The sequence below is a fragment of the Galeopterus variegatus genome, unplaced genomic scaffold (assembly GCF_000696425.1).
Source record: "Galeopterus variegatus unplaced genomic scaffold, G_variegatus-3.0.2 Scaffold848, whole genome shotgun sequence".
Lineage (NCBI taxonomy): Eukaryota > Metazoa > Chordata > Mammalia > Dermoptera > Cynocephalidae > Galeopterus > Galeopterus variegatus.
The window spans coordinates 456,028-472,464 of record NW_007726959.1 but is presented as its reverse complement, the minus strand read 5'-3'; the positions used below and the strand labels follow the sequence as shown (position 1 = coordinate 472,464).

At 42.7% G+C, this 16,437-nt stretch overlaps 1 protein-coding gene across 1 annotated transcript in view; it reads left to right on the top strand.

Annotated features, from left to right (window-relative positions):
- Window positions 1-14,532, top strand: part of CUL4A (cullin 4A) — a 38,905-nt gene extending 24,373 nt beyond the window's left edge. Inside the window, exons 10-18 of the mRNA XM_008572928.1 lie at window positions 1,000-1,104; window positions 1,338-1,448; window positions 1,547-1,632; window positions 2,017-2,124; window positions 4,920-5,033; window positions 6,700-6,805; window positions 7,650-7,822; window positions 11,204-11,356; window positions 13,000-14,532. Coding sequence (XP_008571150.1) covers window positions 1,000-1,104; window positions 1,338-1,448; window positions 1,547-1,632; window positions 2,017-2,124; window positions 4,920-5,033; window positions 6,700-6,805; window positions 7,650-7,822; window positions 11,204-11,356; window positions 13,000-13,095 — 1,052 coding nt within the window. The 3' untranslated portion in view covers window positions 13,096-14,532. The remainder of the gene's footprint in view (window positions 1-999; window positions 1,105-1,337; window positions 1,449-1,546; window positions 1,633-2,016; window positions 2,125-4,919; window positions 5,034-6,699; window positions 6,806-7,649; window positions 7,823-11,203; window positions 11,357-12,999) is intronic.
- Window positions 14,533-16,437: the final 1,905 nt, after the last annotated feature.

The window sequence follows — 16,437 nt, the reverse complement described above, 5'->3', positions numbered from 1 at the left end:
CTTTGCATACTGTAATCAGTATTAAAATATGATAAAATTAGGTGAGATCTCAAATGATAACATTTTAAGATGAAATATTTTTTTAAATTACCACTTTGTATAATTACTATGTGATAATATCAAAATATATTTCAGAATTCATAGACTTTCAGTAGTCAGTAAGTTTTTTCTTAATTTACAGGAGGAAAGGGGCAAAAAGAGATGTAACACAGTGATACAGAATTTGCCGCATGTTGGTTGTGTGGTGGAACATGGAGTGGAGTTCATTATACAAATGTCTCCTTTTCTGTGTATTCAGAATATTCCGTAAAATAAAGTTAAAAAATAAAAGAATAAAAGCAACAACAGAAGGAATTCACAAGGCAATGTAATTTTGCATTTGTACCACTTTATTGATGTGGTTTCTCTCAAGAAGACACATGTTAAGCTCTTGGGAGTGTGGACTTCTGGAAGCCTGGGCTTCTGTCATTATGTGGAGACTTTCATCCTCCCTTCCCAAGCCACCTCGCACCGGTTTGTGCAGTCTCAGAAGCAAGAAGTCTCAGTAGAAGTGATGTTATATCTGCTTTGCCACCTTGGATTAACCACTTGAGGCTCAGAGAAATTCTTTCTGTTAGAGAAAGTCTCCTCCGAATTTATTATGCCACATCTTGAAAATGGGGCATTCTAGTTTCTGGAGCTGTCATGTATCATGAAGTCCAAGCATGTAGTTACTGGAATCAATTTTCTTTTTAAATTTAGAGATTAGAAAAGATATTTAAGCGTGCTTTAAAAATTCAGTCCTTGACTTCATTAAAGTTTTGAGAAGTATTTATTCTCACATGACTTGAGATTACCTGTCTTAGAAAATCAGATATTTGTCTTTTTGTCTTCTAGTAATGTCATTTTGTAATGGTTCTGGAGTGACTATCCAGCTGTTGCTTGTAGAAATTTAAAATACTGTTTTCTAATTTAGAGTGTACACTATTTTCCTAGTAATTTAAACTTTTACTCTCATAGCCAAGCACGTTGACTCCAAGTTAAGAGCGGGCAATAAAGAAGCCACTGACGAGGAGCTGGAGCGGATCCTGGACAAGATCATGATAATATTCAGGTTCATTCATGGTGAGAAGCGCAGTGGGTGCTTTGTGAGGCTCAGGCACTTAGAAAATCTTGCGTAATCAAAAGATCCATACTCAGGCCCTGTCTTTTCACGAGGAAACTTAACAAGAATTTCAGTGTTAGTAGAGATGGTTTAAATCAGAATGAACGCGTCAGAGGGCTTTTCAGCAGTTGAAGTAAAGCATTGGGATACCCACTGTCTGATGTCTCACTTCTCCTCATCTGGTTACAAACAGGTAAAGATGTCTTTGAAGCATTTTATAAAAAAGATTTGGCAAAAAGACTCCTTGTTGGGAAAAGTGCCTCAGTGGATGCTGAGAAATCCATGTTGTCCAAGCTCAAACATGGTAAGCATAGGGGACCAGACCCTTTCTGCTTGGCTCAGGGGGCTGGCGGGGCTGGCACGGTGCACCTGCTGTTCCTCACCCCTCCTCCGTGTGCACAGAGTGTGGCGCCGCGTTCACCAGCAAGCTAGAAGGCATGTTCAAGGACATGGAGCTTTCCAAGGACATCATGGTGCACTTCAAGCAGGTGCGTGTGTTTCTTCAAGTAAAGCAGCTTTTTAAAAAGTGTCCCACTTCAGATTATGTAAAAAATGTTATTGATTTTCCATATTCAAATAACTTAAATTCAAAATGGAGAAGAAAGGAGTCACTTAAAATGTATAACAAAAATTTGACTTAAGTGTGTCTACTGGTGTATTATACTGGTGACATGAGCAGAAGAAGAAAAGAAATAATTCCAGTGACATCAGAACACATTTGGCTTCAGTAGAATATGTTCTTTGGACTGAAATAAATGCTAACACATGTGAAACTTTATTTTGAAAATTACACCGTTTACTATTTTACAAATTTACTATTTCTGGTGATTTTCTAAAATAATTATTTTATCTTGGATTTCGTTTGTTTTTAGCATATGCAGAATCAAAGTGACCCGGGCCCAATAGACCTCACAGTAAATATACTTACAATGGGATACTGGCCAACATACACGCCCATGGAAGTACATTTAACTCCAGAAGTAAGTATTTTAAAGAGTATTTTTGTCCTGCTTTCTGTGTTAAACCCAGACCACGCCCAAACATGTTACCTTCAAGAAGTGTTTAATGAGAAGCTTTTTAAAGTCACCACTCAGTCAAAAACCACAGTGTTCTGTTGTGTCTGAAAGCAGCATTCGAAAGTGACCCCTGTTCTCATGGTGTGCAGCTCCTTCCAGTGCAGCCTGTGTCCACCTGCTGACCATCAGGGAGACCGTCAGCACGGAGGCTTGTTTTGAAAGTTACTGCTTGTCAGGGTGTCGGCACTCCTGGTCTGGTTATTGTTCCCTCCGCTGTAGACAGAGCTAAAGGCTGGGGAACAGCATTATTCAGCCATAACTTTATGTGCTGTGGGGGATTTGCAGATAGGAGGCAGAGTCCTGTGCTCAGTGAAGTTCAAGTCCAGCAGAGGAAATGGCTTATGCACCACTAATTGTAATACCAGCAAAGTGAAAAGGGCTGTTTCCAGTATGGAATCAGGGAAGACTTCCTGGAGAAGGCGACACTTAAGCCTGATCTTCATGAACGATGAGTCTCCTCAGCAGAGAAAGGATGAGGGCCTTCCGGCTGAGCAGGCAGAAAGGGCAAGGAAAGGCACAAGGCCTGGGAACATGGAGCCAGAACCGGCCGCAAGTGACGTGGGCAGGGCCTCACACCAGACCTCTCGTTGCTCGCTGGCTGTTTCTGTTCTCCTGAAGCTCGGTTTTCAGTCTCCAAGACAACATCTCTTCTTGATTTTCTTCTGTTTCGACCCCGCTGGTCAGTAGTCTTTGTAGTTTTCTTCTCTTTTTCTGTCCACCTCTACTCTAAATGCTGCTCTCTAGAACTCACCCTCGGCTCTCTGGTTGTTGCACACATGGGGCAGCCCCACCAGTGCTCAGCCTGCTCCTCCCTTTACTGCCGTGTCCCGTGGGCTGTTCCAGCCTCAGGAGCAGGCTTCCACGAAACCCTGCAGGCTCTGCCTGCCCTCACCTCTTCTGACCATTTGTGTTCTTTTGGGCCTCCTCCTGAAAGCCTCATGTCCCCTCCGTCGCAGCAACTGGACTTCCTCCTGCTTGCTGAGGCTTAGCTCACCTTCACCAGAAGTCCTCCCTTGCTGCCTTACCCAGCTTGCTCCACCCTGGGTGTGCCTCCCTCATGCCACTGCCGGTTCCTCACTTCTTACTCTGAAACAATCTAGACACACGGAACACGTGCACGTGGGTTCACAGAGTGCCCAGACACCCCCACCTGTGTTTCAGCGTTGCCTCATGGGCATTGTCCCCCCTGCCCTGTCTCCGTATGTATACGCTCACTTTCTCCCAGGTCCGTTTGAGAGGTGGTTGCCTCATGCTGTCTACCCTTAATACGTCAGTGGTATTTCCCAGAACACAGCCAGAGCACCTTGTCAGATCAGGATGTTGACATTGACATAATACTTCTATGCCAAGTGTGTTACTTGTCTCCAGTCTCTGCTTTGCAGTGATTTTCCTGGTACCTGATCCACTTGGCAGGTCTTGCCCTCAGTCTCCTTAACTGTGGGATGTTCCCTCATGATTGGGTTCAGGTTGTGCGAGTCCAGCCAGGACATCCCACATCCCTCTCAGGGTGTCACAAGGACAGCACTGCTCACTTACCTCTGGCATCTTGGTGATGTTAGATGTAACTGTCAGGTTAAGGTGTTAGCCACTGTATGTTTAGTGTTTTTCCTTTGTAATTAGCAGGTACTTGGTGGGGACTACAAGTGTCAAGACTTTGTTAACATCTTTTTCCTCATCAAACCTGCATGACAGTTCCTGCGTGAGTCCGTTCTTACCTTGATGAATGGGGACTTTTTTTCAGCTCCATCATTTCTTTGTATTTAGAAGTTGGCGTTTCACAGTGAGGAAGAGCCGAGCCTTCCCACCCTGTTTATTTACTTACTTCTCTCTCTATCTTTATCAGTATGAACTCATGGGTTCTTTTTTGTCTGGTGGGCAAACTTTTATTTTTTATGTGTGGTAATGGCACAGTAGGTATGTTTCCTAAAAGAGTCCTTATCTTTTAGAGATATATGTGGAAATACCTGCAAATGAAATGATATTGTGCCTGCGATTTGATGTTGCTGTAGATAGATAGTGGACACATCAGATGATTGTATGCTTGGCTGTTGCTTGGTGCTTCACCCCCCACGGATTTGTCACCCCACTTCCCGATTGTGCCTGCGATTTGATGTTGCTGTAGATAGATAGTGGACACATCAGGTGATTGTATGCTTGGCTGTTGCTTGGTGCTTCACCCCCCACGGATTTGTCACCCCACTTCCCCTGGGTGACGGAGACACAAAGGATTACTCAAAGTCCATCTCTTCTGAGCAGTGAGAGACCCCGAAGCGGTTAGCTTCCCTTGGGAACGCTCAAGCGAGAGGCAACCCTTCCTCAGGAAATTAACCCCCAATTGGGGTTCTCTTCCTGCGTTTATTTTCCAGACCAGGAAGTTACAGGAAGAGAACATAGGTGGGGCTGCAGTCTTTGTTATATCTGCCGCTGGCCATACAAGCCTGGGTCAGGGACGGAGGTTACGGAGTATAACCTGTATGCACTGCTAAACACCAATCCGAGCATTATCCCTATGGGATGGGAAACCCCAGTATCCAAGGAGCGTGGATGTTTTCATAGGGAGTAGAATCCAGTAAAGTAACTGTCAAAGTATGGAAATGACCTTTTAATTCAGCTGTAAAAACTCTGTAAATTGAACAATAATCTGTGGTTAAGATTAATGGTGTTTAGCATAATTAAATTTGTTTTCTTATGCTTCACAGATGATTAAACTTCAGGAAGTATTTAAGACGTTTTATCTCGGAAAGCACAGCGGTCGAAAACTTCAGTGGCAGACTACCTTGGGGCACGCTGTTTTAAAAGCAGAGTTTAAGGAAGTAAGTTCTTTGTCTCATTTATTTTTTATTTTTTGTAAGTATGTTAATAAAATTTTTCAATCGTCATTGAACTTTGGTAGCAAAAAAAGGAAAAGATTGTTTCAGTATAATTAAGCCGGTAGCAAAGAAAGGAAAAGATTGTTTCAGTATAATTAAGCATTAGCTTTTCTAGGTGAATAAAATTAACAACAGTTAATAGGGTTAATATTCAATCAATAAAAATTAACAAGAAATCAGTCAATAGAATACCATTTACCTAATTGTAAAAAGAGTAAAGGATGTGAAGAGGCAACTCTTAAAAGCAAAACTAAAAATCAGTCTCCATGAAAGTGTGTCCCCTTCTCTGCTAACCAGAAGGTTGCAGATTAGAATATCATAAGACACCACTTTTGACTAAGAAATTGATGAAGGCTAAAAACAAAGAGAAACAGCAGCTCCTGCTCCTTGCTGGAGAAAGTGTATGTCGCAGTGAGCTTTGTGAAGGGCAGTGTGGCATGGTGCCTCGAAACCCTTAAGATCACGTGCTCTGTTGCTAGGAATTCATCTTAAGACATTTTCAGAGACAAATAAATCAGACTGCTTGCTGCAGTGCTGTTGGTAGTGGTGGTCATTTAACAGGGCAGTGCATGCAGTGCACCAGGATGTGGCGGAAGCGTGTCACAGAACAGCGTGTGGTAGAGTACTTTCACGTTCATGTTTGACTTCAGTTTTGTAAACAAATTCACTTACGTACAGGGAGCAAAAAAATGAGAATTCGTATTTTGCGTAGCTATTATTATGCACTGATCCATACATTATCATGTGAATTGTACATACGTGTTTTATGTATATTCTTGTTTAGAGTTGTATGCATAAAACCACATATACTCTTCCTTAAGATATTAAGGAGGTTAATTTCCATTTTCCCTAATTTTTGCCTTATTTGCTAACTAGTTAGAGCTTGACCTCTGCACCCCCTGCCTGCTGCAGCTCTCTCCATGCATAGGGGACAGACTTGCATCGCGAGTCAAGGCTGGGTTGGACAGGGATAGCACCTGACGCTGACACCCCTCCTCTATTTCTCACCCCACCTCTGTTTCTCCCTCCTGGACTGTTAGCATCTTTGTGGTGTTGACGTTGATGCTGTGGCGAGTCACTGCAGTGGGGACTTCCTGGATAGTAAGGGGATCGCAGGATAGGTCATGTGCAAGACAGGGATGTACAGAGGGAGGCATTGGCAGCAGTCTGCATGCTTCTGTCACTCCCTAGCAGAGGCGCTGGTGGGGTTTTGCCCACTTCCGCTTCCCGCATGTTTCATCACTGAGCCTTCTCGGGCCCCTCCCTTGCTCCAGGTAGTCCCGCTAAAAAGCAGAATGTAAAGGAGCTGTTCGATATGTATCAGAAAACGTGTCTGGCCTCAGGTACCATAAAACCCTTCTTGTTCAATAGCGTTAGCTAGAAAACTTTCTTATTTCTTCTAAAAAATATTTCAAGAGAAGAATTTTTAAGTGCAATACCTAATAATCGTTTTATTCTTTTATATTCAGTAGCTTAATTTCTTATTTGGTGGCTGTTAGTAATTTCTCAAGTCCCTCACAAAAAGTTTGAGAGCAAGAAGCAGCCTCTTATAATTTTTCAAAGATTGTACAAGCCCAGCTTCAAAAATGATGAGTCCCTTTTCTTTCAGGGGAGAAAAGAATTCCAGGTGTCCCTTTTCCAGACACTGGTGCTTCTAATGTTCAACGAGGGCGACGAGTTCAGCTTTGAAGAGATAAGAATGGCCACTGGGATAGGTATGAAGAGTCATCGCAAGTGCTGCTATTCTAGAAGCACATTTGCATTTTAAGAGAAGACAGACTAGGTCTCTGCTGCTCACACTGGATAGCATGATTTCTTTTTCTTTAATTTTTAAATTTTAATTGACTAATAATAGCTGTGCATGTATAGAGGGTACAATGTGGTATTTGGATACATGTATTGTACAATGTGTAGTGATCAAATCAAGGCAATCAGCACATCCATCACCCTAAACATTTGTTATTTCTTTGTGTTGGGAACGTTCAACTTCCTCTATTCTAGCTATTTGAAATTATGCAATAAATTGTGAACTGTAGTCACCCTGCAGGGCTGTAGAACCATAGATCTTACTCTTCCTCCTCTCCCTGCCTCCCTCTCCCCCTACCCATCCCAGCCTCTGGTAACTGCTCTTCTACTCTCTGCTCCTATGAGATCAACTTATTTAGCTTCCGCATATAGTGAGAACATGTAGTATTTCTCTCTCTGTCCCTGGCTTACTTCACCTAACATCAAGTCCTCCATGCTCATCCACGTGCTGTGAATGGCAGGATTTTATAGTATTCCATTGTGTATATATACCACATTTTCTTTGTCCAGTTATCTGTTAATGAACATTTAGGTTGATTCCATAGTTTGGCTACTGTGACTAGTGCTGCAGTGAACATGGGGTGCAGATACCCCTTTGACATTCTGATTTCCTTTCTTTTAGATAATATATACTGTAGTTCTATTTGTAGTTGCGCTGTTTTCCAAAATGGCTGCACTAGTGTGATTTCCTCGTATGATCAAATGTCTTGTTCCTTCAACGCCAGTCTTTGTCTGTGTTTGCTTCCCATTCAGAGGATGGTGAACTGCGAAGGACACTGCAGTCCCTGGCCTGTGGCAAAGCGCGGGTTCTGATTAAAAGTCCCAAAGGAAAGGAGGTAGAAGATGGAGACAAATTTATTTTTAACGGAGAATTCAAGCACAAGTTGTTTAGAATAAAGATCAATCAAATTCAGATGAAGGAAACCGTATGTATAAACTTTCTCTTTTTACTTATAGGGTGTTCACAAGGAGTCATCAGTTTTTGTAGTAACTTCTTGACTGTTAGAGTTCTGAAAGCATATTTCTAAAGTGTCTAACCTGAGTACATAATGTTTATAAGAGTTCTCATTTTCACGTAGCTTTCATTAACTGTATTCTCAGTAGGGATGAAAATCAGAAAGAAATCCATGTAACGGTTGTTACTATTCACAAAACGGTGTGCTAGTTCAGATCTTCCTGTATGAAATTCAATTAGCATAGAAAGAACATGGAATTTTCAGAACTGGTGACTGTCTTTTCATTTTGAACAGCACAGTTCAGTTGTTCTCTCAGCTTCAGTCAGGGTGCTGGGGTGAAAGAGGGGAGGGTCTCTGGCTGGCCCTAGATTTTATGGGTCCACTGACATGGTATCTGTGCCACTGTGCACAGGAGTGTCTCTGGATCAGATCTGATCCTCAAGTGTTACTTGTGCAAATGGGTTTGGGACCACTGGGTTTAGGGCCGTCCTCATGCAGCTCCCCTGGCACCCACACGTGCAGCTCCCCTGGCACCCACACGTGCAGCTCCCCTGGCACCCACACGTGCAGCTCCCCTGGCACCCACACGTGCAGCTCCCCTGGCACCCACACGTGCAGCTCCCCTGGCACCCACACGTGCAGCTCCCCTGGCACCCACACGTGCAGCTCCCCTGGCACCCACACGTGCAGCTCCCCTGGCACCCACACGTGCAGCTCCCCTGGCACCCACACGTGCAGCTCCCCTGGCACCCACACGTGCAGCTCCCCTGGCACCCACACGTGCAGCTCCCCTGGCACCCACACGTGCAGCTCCCCTGGCACCCACACGTGCAGCTCCCCTGGCACCCACACGTGCAGCTCCCCTGGCACCCACACGTGCAGCTCCCCTGGCACCCACACGTGCAGCTCCCCTGGCACCCACACGTGCAGCTCCCCTGGCACCCACACGTGCAGCTCCCCTGGCACCCACACGTGCAGCTCCCCTGGCACCCACACGTGCAGCTCCCCTGGCACCCACACGTGCAGCTCCCTACCTGTAAGCACTCTCCAAGTGTTCATGCTGCTCTGTTTGTGGTTGGCTGTTCTTTTTTTAATTGCTTGTTCAAGTCGCTGACACTTATTAGAATGTTCTTCCTCTTTGATTAGTAGGTGTTCTTTATATAGAAAGGAGATTAACTCTTTGTCATTTGTGGCAGATCGTTTTGTTGTTTTGAGCAGGGTTTTTTCCACATGAAAGTTTCTAAGTTTGCTAATATAGTCATCCTTCCTTTATGGTTTATGATTTGGGTATCGGATCTAAGACAGAACCCAAAATTTTAAAAAATTCACCTTTTATTTTTCTAGTAGTTTTTACATTTAAATCTTTGAATGATATAGAAACTATTTTAGTGTCAGAAAGCAGTCTAAACACCCCCTCAATCTAAAACCAAATTGAAAATGTCATCCTTAGACAATTCATTTGAATTATAACCTTTTTTAAAAATTTTTTTTGGTGACTGGCCGGTATGGGGGAACCAAACCCTTGACTTTAGTGTTACAAGTCTGTGCCCTAACCAACTGAGCTAACTGGCCAGCCCCTGAATTATAACCTATATTATATATCAAATTCATATATTATGGGTCAGTTTCTCCATTCTGTTCTACATATTCTGTTGATCTGTTTCACAGCCAGAACCCAAATTCTTTTAATGAATATACCTATTCCTGTAACTCTTCTCGCAGTGAACTTCAGAATCGTTTTATCATGTCTTTACCTCCAATAAGAACATTGACAACATTTTTATTCAGGTTGCATTAATTAACATTCAGAGTTTTTACCTCTATCAAAATAGATCTTCTGATTCATATATATATATGTGTGCATATGTGTATGAATGTGCACAAAATTTCTTTTATCTAAGAATTTTCTAGTTTTCTTCTATAAATCTTGCATATTTCTTATTAGATGGTTATAAGTTTTTATTCATTCAACAAGTACTTATTGGGCACTTGCTGTGGGCCAGGCCCTCTCTGAATTCAGTCATCAGCAGTAAAGACTAAGTCCCCATCTCAAGGGGCATTTAGTCTTGTCCAGCACAGAGATACCAGATGATCACACATTAACTAGCTTGTTATAGTTGAGGAAAATGTTATGACGGAGAGTGTGGGAAAGCGTCATCTAATACTTGGGTCCACAAAAGCTTTCCCAATGAAGGGACATTAGCATTTTTCAGGAACTGAAAGAAGGCCTCTGGTTGCGGCTTCTTTGCCAAAAGACAAGTCCTGGGGAGGCCCCAGGCAGGCCCTACAGGGAATGCTCAGACCTGCGAAGCATTTGGGAAACCACTGAAGAGGTTTAAGCAAGAAGGGCCAGTGAAATGCTGGTACCTTGTGAAGGGGTCTGCTTTACCTTTCCACCCAGTTATTGTCACTATGTACATGTGAATATTCCATTTATCTTTGTGCATTTGTCTTCAGCCACTTTACAAAACTCTCATTAGCTTTGATGGTTTTTCAGTTGCTTTTCTTGGATTTTCCAGCTCATCTACAAATAATGATCATTTTGTTTGCTTCCTTCAATATACCTCTTCAGCTTGTTCTCTTATTGCATAGCTAGAATGTCTAAAGTATGTTTTTTAAGAAATAGCAGTGCAACTAGGCTCTCTCTTCCTGAATAATTTTATCTCTGGTACGGGGAATATTAACCTTTTTCCCTTTGAAAATATGATGAAAGCTTGAAGCCTCTCCCTTGCTGAAACATACATTTCGTGTATGCACAGACCTTTCCCCACCCTTTTTTCAACCGCAAATCCCCATGAGGGTGCTATTTAAGCACACTTGTTTCTAGTAACTGCTCTTTATCATGTTCAGGATCTTCCTTTTTTTTTTAATCATTCCTCATACGCTAAAGTTTGTTTTGAATCAAGAATCGATTTTCAGTTTCGTCATGCCTTTTTAGCATCTATCACAATGATTGTGTAATCGAACCTTTCAATGACTTTGATGCTCTTGGTAACATTCACCAATTTCCTAATATTGAGCAAAGCTTGTGTTTCTGGAATAAATCCTGATGGCTATTATGCTTTGTTTTGTTTACTCTGCTGCTAGATTTAATCTACTGATATCTTGTATAGGGTTTTTACAGCTATTTTATAAGGAAAACATAACTTTTAACTTACTTTTCAAGTTTTAGTTTTAGAGTTTTGCTCTTCTGGGAAGCTAGGTTTTACTAGAATAAAAACGCATAACAGAACAGGATTCATTCAAAGTATGGCCTTTCTTTGCTTCAAAAGAAAGTTTCTCATCAAACTCAACAACATGAAATAATACTGAAGTACATCTTTGCAGTTAACTTCTTTCTTGTTTGCACAGGTCGAGGAACAAGTGAGCACCACTGAGAGAGTGTTTCAGGACAGACAGTACCAGATTGATGCTGCTATCGTCAGGACAATGAAGATGAGAAAGACCCTTGGCCATAACCTTCTAGTTTCTGAATTGTATAATCAGCTGAAATTTCCAGTCAAGGTAAATGCAGTATTAGTGTAATTAGATTTGTTGTATTGTGCTAAACAGTTGACACAGAATGTCCGATTCTCATGTCTTCAGAGTCTGTCACTTGACCTGCATTGTCAGTGATCACTTGCATGTGCGCTGCAGGTGTGAAGGTGAGCGCCTTACTCCATGTGTTCTTTGTCACCATTGTAGAAATGATGCAGACCTAAGACTCCACTTCCAGAGACACCAAACTGCTCATATTTTCAAGGGAAAAAGTGGATCTTTCACGGAAATCTTAGCAAACTTTTCTCAGTAGTTGTAGCAGTTAAAGTTATAAGATTTTAAGGAAATGGTAATAATAACTAACTTACTCAGCATTTACAAGCTACTGTGTTGCTTGTGAGAGTCTGCACAGATCACAAGTCCACACGGTATTTCCAGGCAAGATTCACTGTGCTGCTGTGTGTGGGGCACAGGACAGATGAAGGAAGCATTATGAAAAGTTCTTTAAAATGTATTTGTCAGCTCAGAAAATACTGCATTTGCATGACAGTCCTCTGGTCCCGAATGGTCCATTTTGGCCTGCCCTCTTCAAGCGGGGATAGAGCTGATTAGCACTCCAGCGGCTGGTCAGAAAATACTGCATTTGCATGACAGTCCTCTGGTCCCGAGTGGTCCATTTTGGCCTGCCCTCTTCAAGCGGGGATAGAGCTGATTAGCACTCCAGCGGCTGGTGGAATCCGTCCGCAGCAGCCTGTGTTAAACCCCGTTGCCGTCTGGAGGTGACATGTGCATCCGCCGTCCTCTGCACAGCTCATGAGACAGGTTTGCACGTTATTCTTTGCTGCCCCAAGACAGGGCAGTTGTTGTAAATGAAGAGACCCAGAAGTTAAACAATAGACTAAGTAGCAAGTATGATATGCAGTTAGCCAGAGCACCTAGGTCTGCTTTTACAGATGATTGGGTTTTCAGCCATATCTTGTATTGGATGGACTATCACTGAAGAGAAGGTTATACTGTTTGGAAAACAGAGTGTCTCCTTTATGTAGGGAGAGCCTTGCTCATAGATGCTAACACAGATCTGCTTCCTAATGCAGAAGAGTTGGAGATGGTTTCCTTCCCTGGGCACAGAGATGCTGTGGCTGTGCATGTGTCAGTTCAGGCATCTGCTTTTGGCAAAGGAGAACTCAGGATTTGTAGTTTCACTGCGCAGATGTAGCATATATAGCAAATATGTAAATATGTAATAATAAAATACAGCACTGAGGGGGAAGTGTCCTTGCAAAGGGTGAAAATGCTCTGAGACATTAGCAGATTTCCCCTTCAAACAAACGAAACTGTGTCACGTAATAAGCTCTGCCTTGCTTATGTGCTCATCACTAATGGGAATGTGTTTACATGTCACAAGTTTCCCATTTCACACAGGAAGCCACACTCTGACAAAGTCACAGGGAAACACTTTTGATCAACGGATAACATTAACATTGTCTTTGAAGTGGGGAGTTTTATTCATTTTATAGATACACTTAGATATAAGTGTGTCTATTTGTATAATTTTACATGTAGCATGTATGTATGTAATTATATTTCTTGCATTATATATGCCCCTGTGTTTGTAAATTTAATGCCACTATAATGAGGGGGTTTGTTTGTTTGTCTGTTTTCTTTTTTAGCCTGGAGATTTGAAAAAGAGAATTGAATCTCTTATAGACAGAGACTATATGGAGAGAGACAAAGACAATCCGAATCAGTATCACTATGTGGCGTGATGTGTCCGCAGACTGTTCTCCTGGAGGGAGGCACTTCTGTGCGTTCCCAGGACGCTCTGTGGTGGAACCAGCTGTGGACACTTCTACATTAGAAGGAGAGGAGATGACTCTTGGATTATCCTTCACAAGGCTCAAGGATTTTCAAATGGCATATATATCTTTTTTCCCCTTCAGTTCTTTCTCTAGTTCTTTTAGGCATTTAAATTGTTTCTATTGCTCTGGGCAAAATAACTTGAGATTGGACAAGAAGATATTTGTTAAAGAAGTTTCTTTATAAGGCCTTGTTCTTGTGGCAAAAAGCTGAAAGTTTGTTTTGTTTGCGCGTGTGTGATCATGAATGCACAATGAAAAGACCCTAAATGCTGCATTCTTTAGCTGCAAGGATTTCTTGGGGATTCCTAAAGACAAGCTCTCTTAGTTGATGAACAGTTAAACAAGAACCCTTAATCGGTGAACATTAGGAAGAAACAGTGTTCAAAACTGGCAAATCAATTATGCAACCGAAACACTGGCATCTGTGTGTCATGTATTTTCAAGAAGTTTTAAATTTTTTGACTGATTTTCAAGTGAGATCCCTCACGTGCCAAGAAGACCCTGTGTCTGGCGTGCTGGGTGAGGTGGCCCCTCAGCGCTTCTGCTTCAATTCAGCCAAGTTACTCGTGAATGCTGTTGAAGGGCTTGGGGTGAGCGTGTTTGTTTCCACTCTGAGATTGCGTCTAGCAGTCCCTCTTCTTTGCGTTGGGGTCACTGCCCTTTGATTTTTCTAAATTGTAGTATTTGTATGATTGCTATAATAAAGTTTGGTTTGGTTTGGTTTTTACGGTCATGCACAGGGACAGTCCTTGTTCCCTACTGTGCTACTGTAAAAAGTTGCATAGAAGACTAAACTTGATATTGTGAAGCAGAGGTTATTTTGTGGAAAGATTAAAAGGATTTTGTTGGTACCTGGTTTCGTGTTGTGTGTACATACATGAGATTGAACAGCACAATGAAAGTCCAGTAGTGATGTTGTATGGTAACTATGACACAGATACTTTTGTGATAACATGTAAAAGTACTTTATATTTTACATAATAGCATGTTTCATTTTGATGAAAAGCTACCAAAGGAATTTTGATCATGGTATAAATGTTTAAAACAATATTTTCTGGAATATACCAACTTTATATAATTTGATTTTGTGCTAAATTATTAAAAGATTCTCCCTCTTTGAAACATACGTGTTTAAAATATGTCATCTTATGGGTTCCCATATTAAAATTCTCACTCTTTAACTATCATCATTTCTATATTTGTAAAGTTTCATTTATGAGTTCTATATGTGGTTTATGAAAGACCAAATAGATTTCTATTTCTATATCTTATACTTTATTGTGTCTAGAGATTACTATTGTAATTTAATGTAGACTTACTTTGAATAAAATTAGTTTAATGGGCCTTAAAATCACATTAATAAAACTTTGTGATATGCAAACTACACTTTTCTCCCAACCCTTTAGCAACTTTGGATTAATTACTAGTATACCAGACACAGAGAAGCCAAAAGCAGGGGGGCCCTGTCACCCTCTTAAGTGATTGTTCTTTCCTGGTCACCTCTACTGCAAACTAGCAGTGAGGGACAAAACGGGCCGGCGGATCTTTTTTACTTTACGGCAATTCAGAGCAGCGTACTCTACCTTTCACTGTAGCTGCTGCTCTCCATTCTCTCATCAGTACCGTTCGCCGGTCTGTTGCAGGTAAAGGTTAATGTAAAACAAATAGTATAGAGTAATTGAAAAGGAAAAAGGGCTCAGACGAGGAAAAGGCTATAAAACTGGAAGAAGCTAAAATTAGTTGCAGATTATTGTGTACCCAGAAAATCAGAGAAACAAAGGAAAAGCTATGACTAAAAAAAAATTCACCAAGTTAACTACACGAAATTAACCGAAAAGTCAGTAAGTAGCCATTCCAGATTATTGTGTACCCAGAAAATCAGAGAAACAAAGGAAAAGCTATGACTAAAAAAAATTCACCAAGTTAACTACACGAAATTAACCGAAAAGTCAGTAAGTAGCCATTCCATAAATACAGACTAACCTGGAAGGTTATTTTTTCAATAACCAAAGCATGATAAACAGTGAAGTGTGGAAGGCACATAAAATTACCTGGGGACACAAGCCCTGCATAAATGGAAGGCACGTGCTTTTCTCACATTTGTCTGTGCAACGTGGAAAAACAAACACGTGGGCGCGGCCAGGATCGCGCTGAAGCTGCACATGCGCCCAGGTGCTCGCGGCTGCGGGACGGACGGGACAGACGGTCGGTGCCCGCGTCAGAGGCACCGGCACGTGGCCGAGCACGCGGGGCTTCGTGGGGCCCAGACCTGGAGGCTTCTAAACGCATGACGCTGGAAACGTTTGGGCCACCACCCTGAAAAGAGAAGTTGAATGACACTCACTTTTATACTAAAAGAAGTTCCAAGTGAAGATTTAAGTGTTAAAAAAAAAAAAAAAAATGAAACCATAAATCTAAGAAAGCACATTTTTTATCCTAAGTGGACAGTTTATAATTGTGCAAACATATGGAGTAGAAAATGATGTTATACTTTGTGAATAGAATGTGCAGTAATGAAATGAAGCTAGTTAATGTACCCGCTGCCTCAAACGCATGAAATGTGGGGTCCCGACGTGTGCAACGTGCTCAGCACTTCTGGGGTGCGCGGTGCTCGGCGGCTGTGCCCACCGTGCCGTGCCGCGGAACTAGAAGTGCGCGTTTCTCCAGTTCTGGGGACCGCGGTCCTCATCGGCTGTGCCCACCGTGCCGTGCCACGGAACTAGAAGTGTGTGCGTTTCTCCAGTTCCGGGGTGCCCGGCTCTCGGCGGCTGTGCCCACCGTGCCGTGCCGCAGACCTAGAATTGCACGCGTTTCTCCAGTTCCGGGGTGCCCGGCTCTCGGCGGCTGTGCCCACCGTGTCGTGCGGCGGACCTAGAAGTGCGCGTTTCTCCAGTTCCGGGGTGCCCGGCGGCTGTGCCCACCGTGCCGTGCGGCGGAACTAGAAGTGCGCGTTTCTATTTTTCCAGTCTAGCAGGTTTTGTGCCCTTCGACCATCTTCTTAAATTCCTTCTCCACTAATCTATCACATTAAGATCCATTTCTTAAGGGACTGTGATTAGATGATACTTTAACAGTGTACAGGGGGGGAAACAAGGTGTAAAGACCCGGAACCCTTAGATCGAAGCGACAGACGGTGCCAGTCGGTGTAACGTGCAGGGCCCCGCAGGTCCGGGGGACGCTAAGTCTCCTGAGGCCGAGCAGGCGGCGCGGGCTGGGCGAGGACGGGATCCGGGAGCGGGGCTGGGAGGG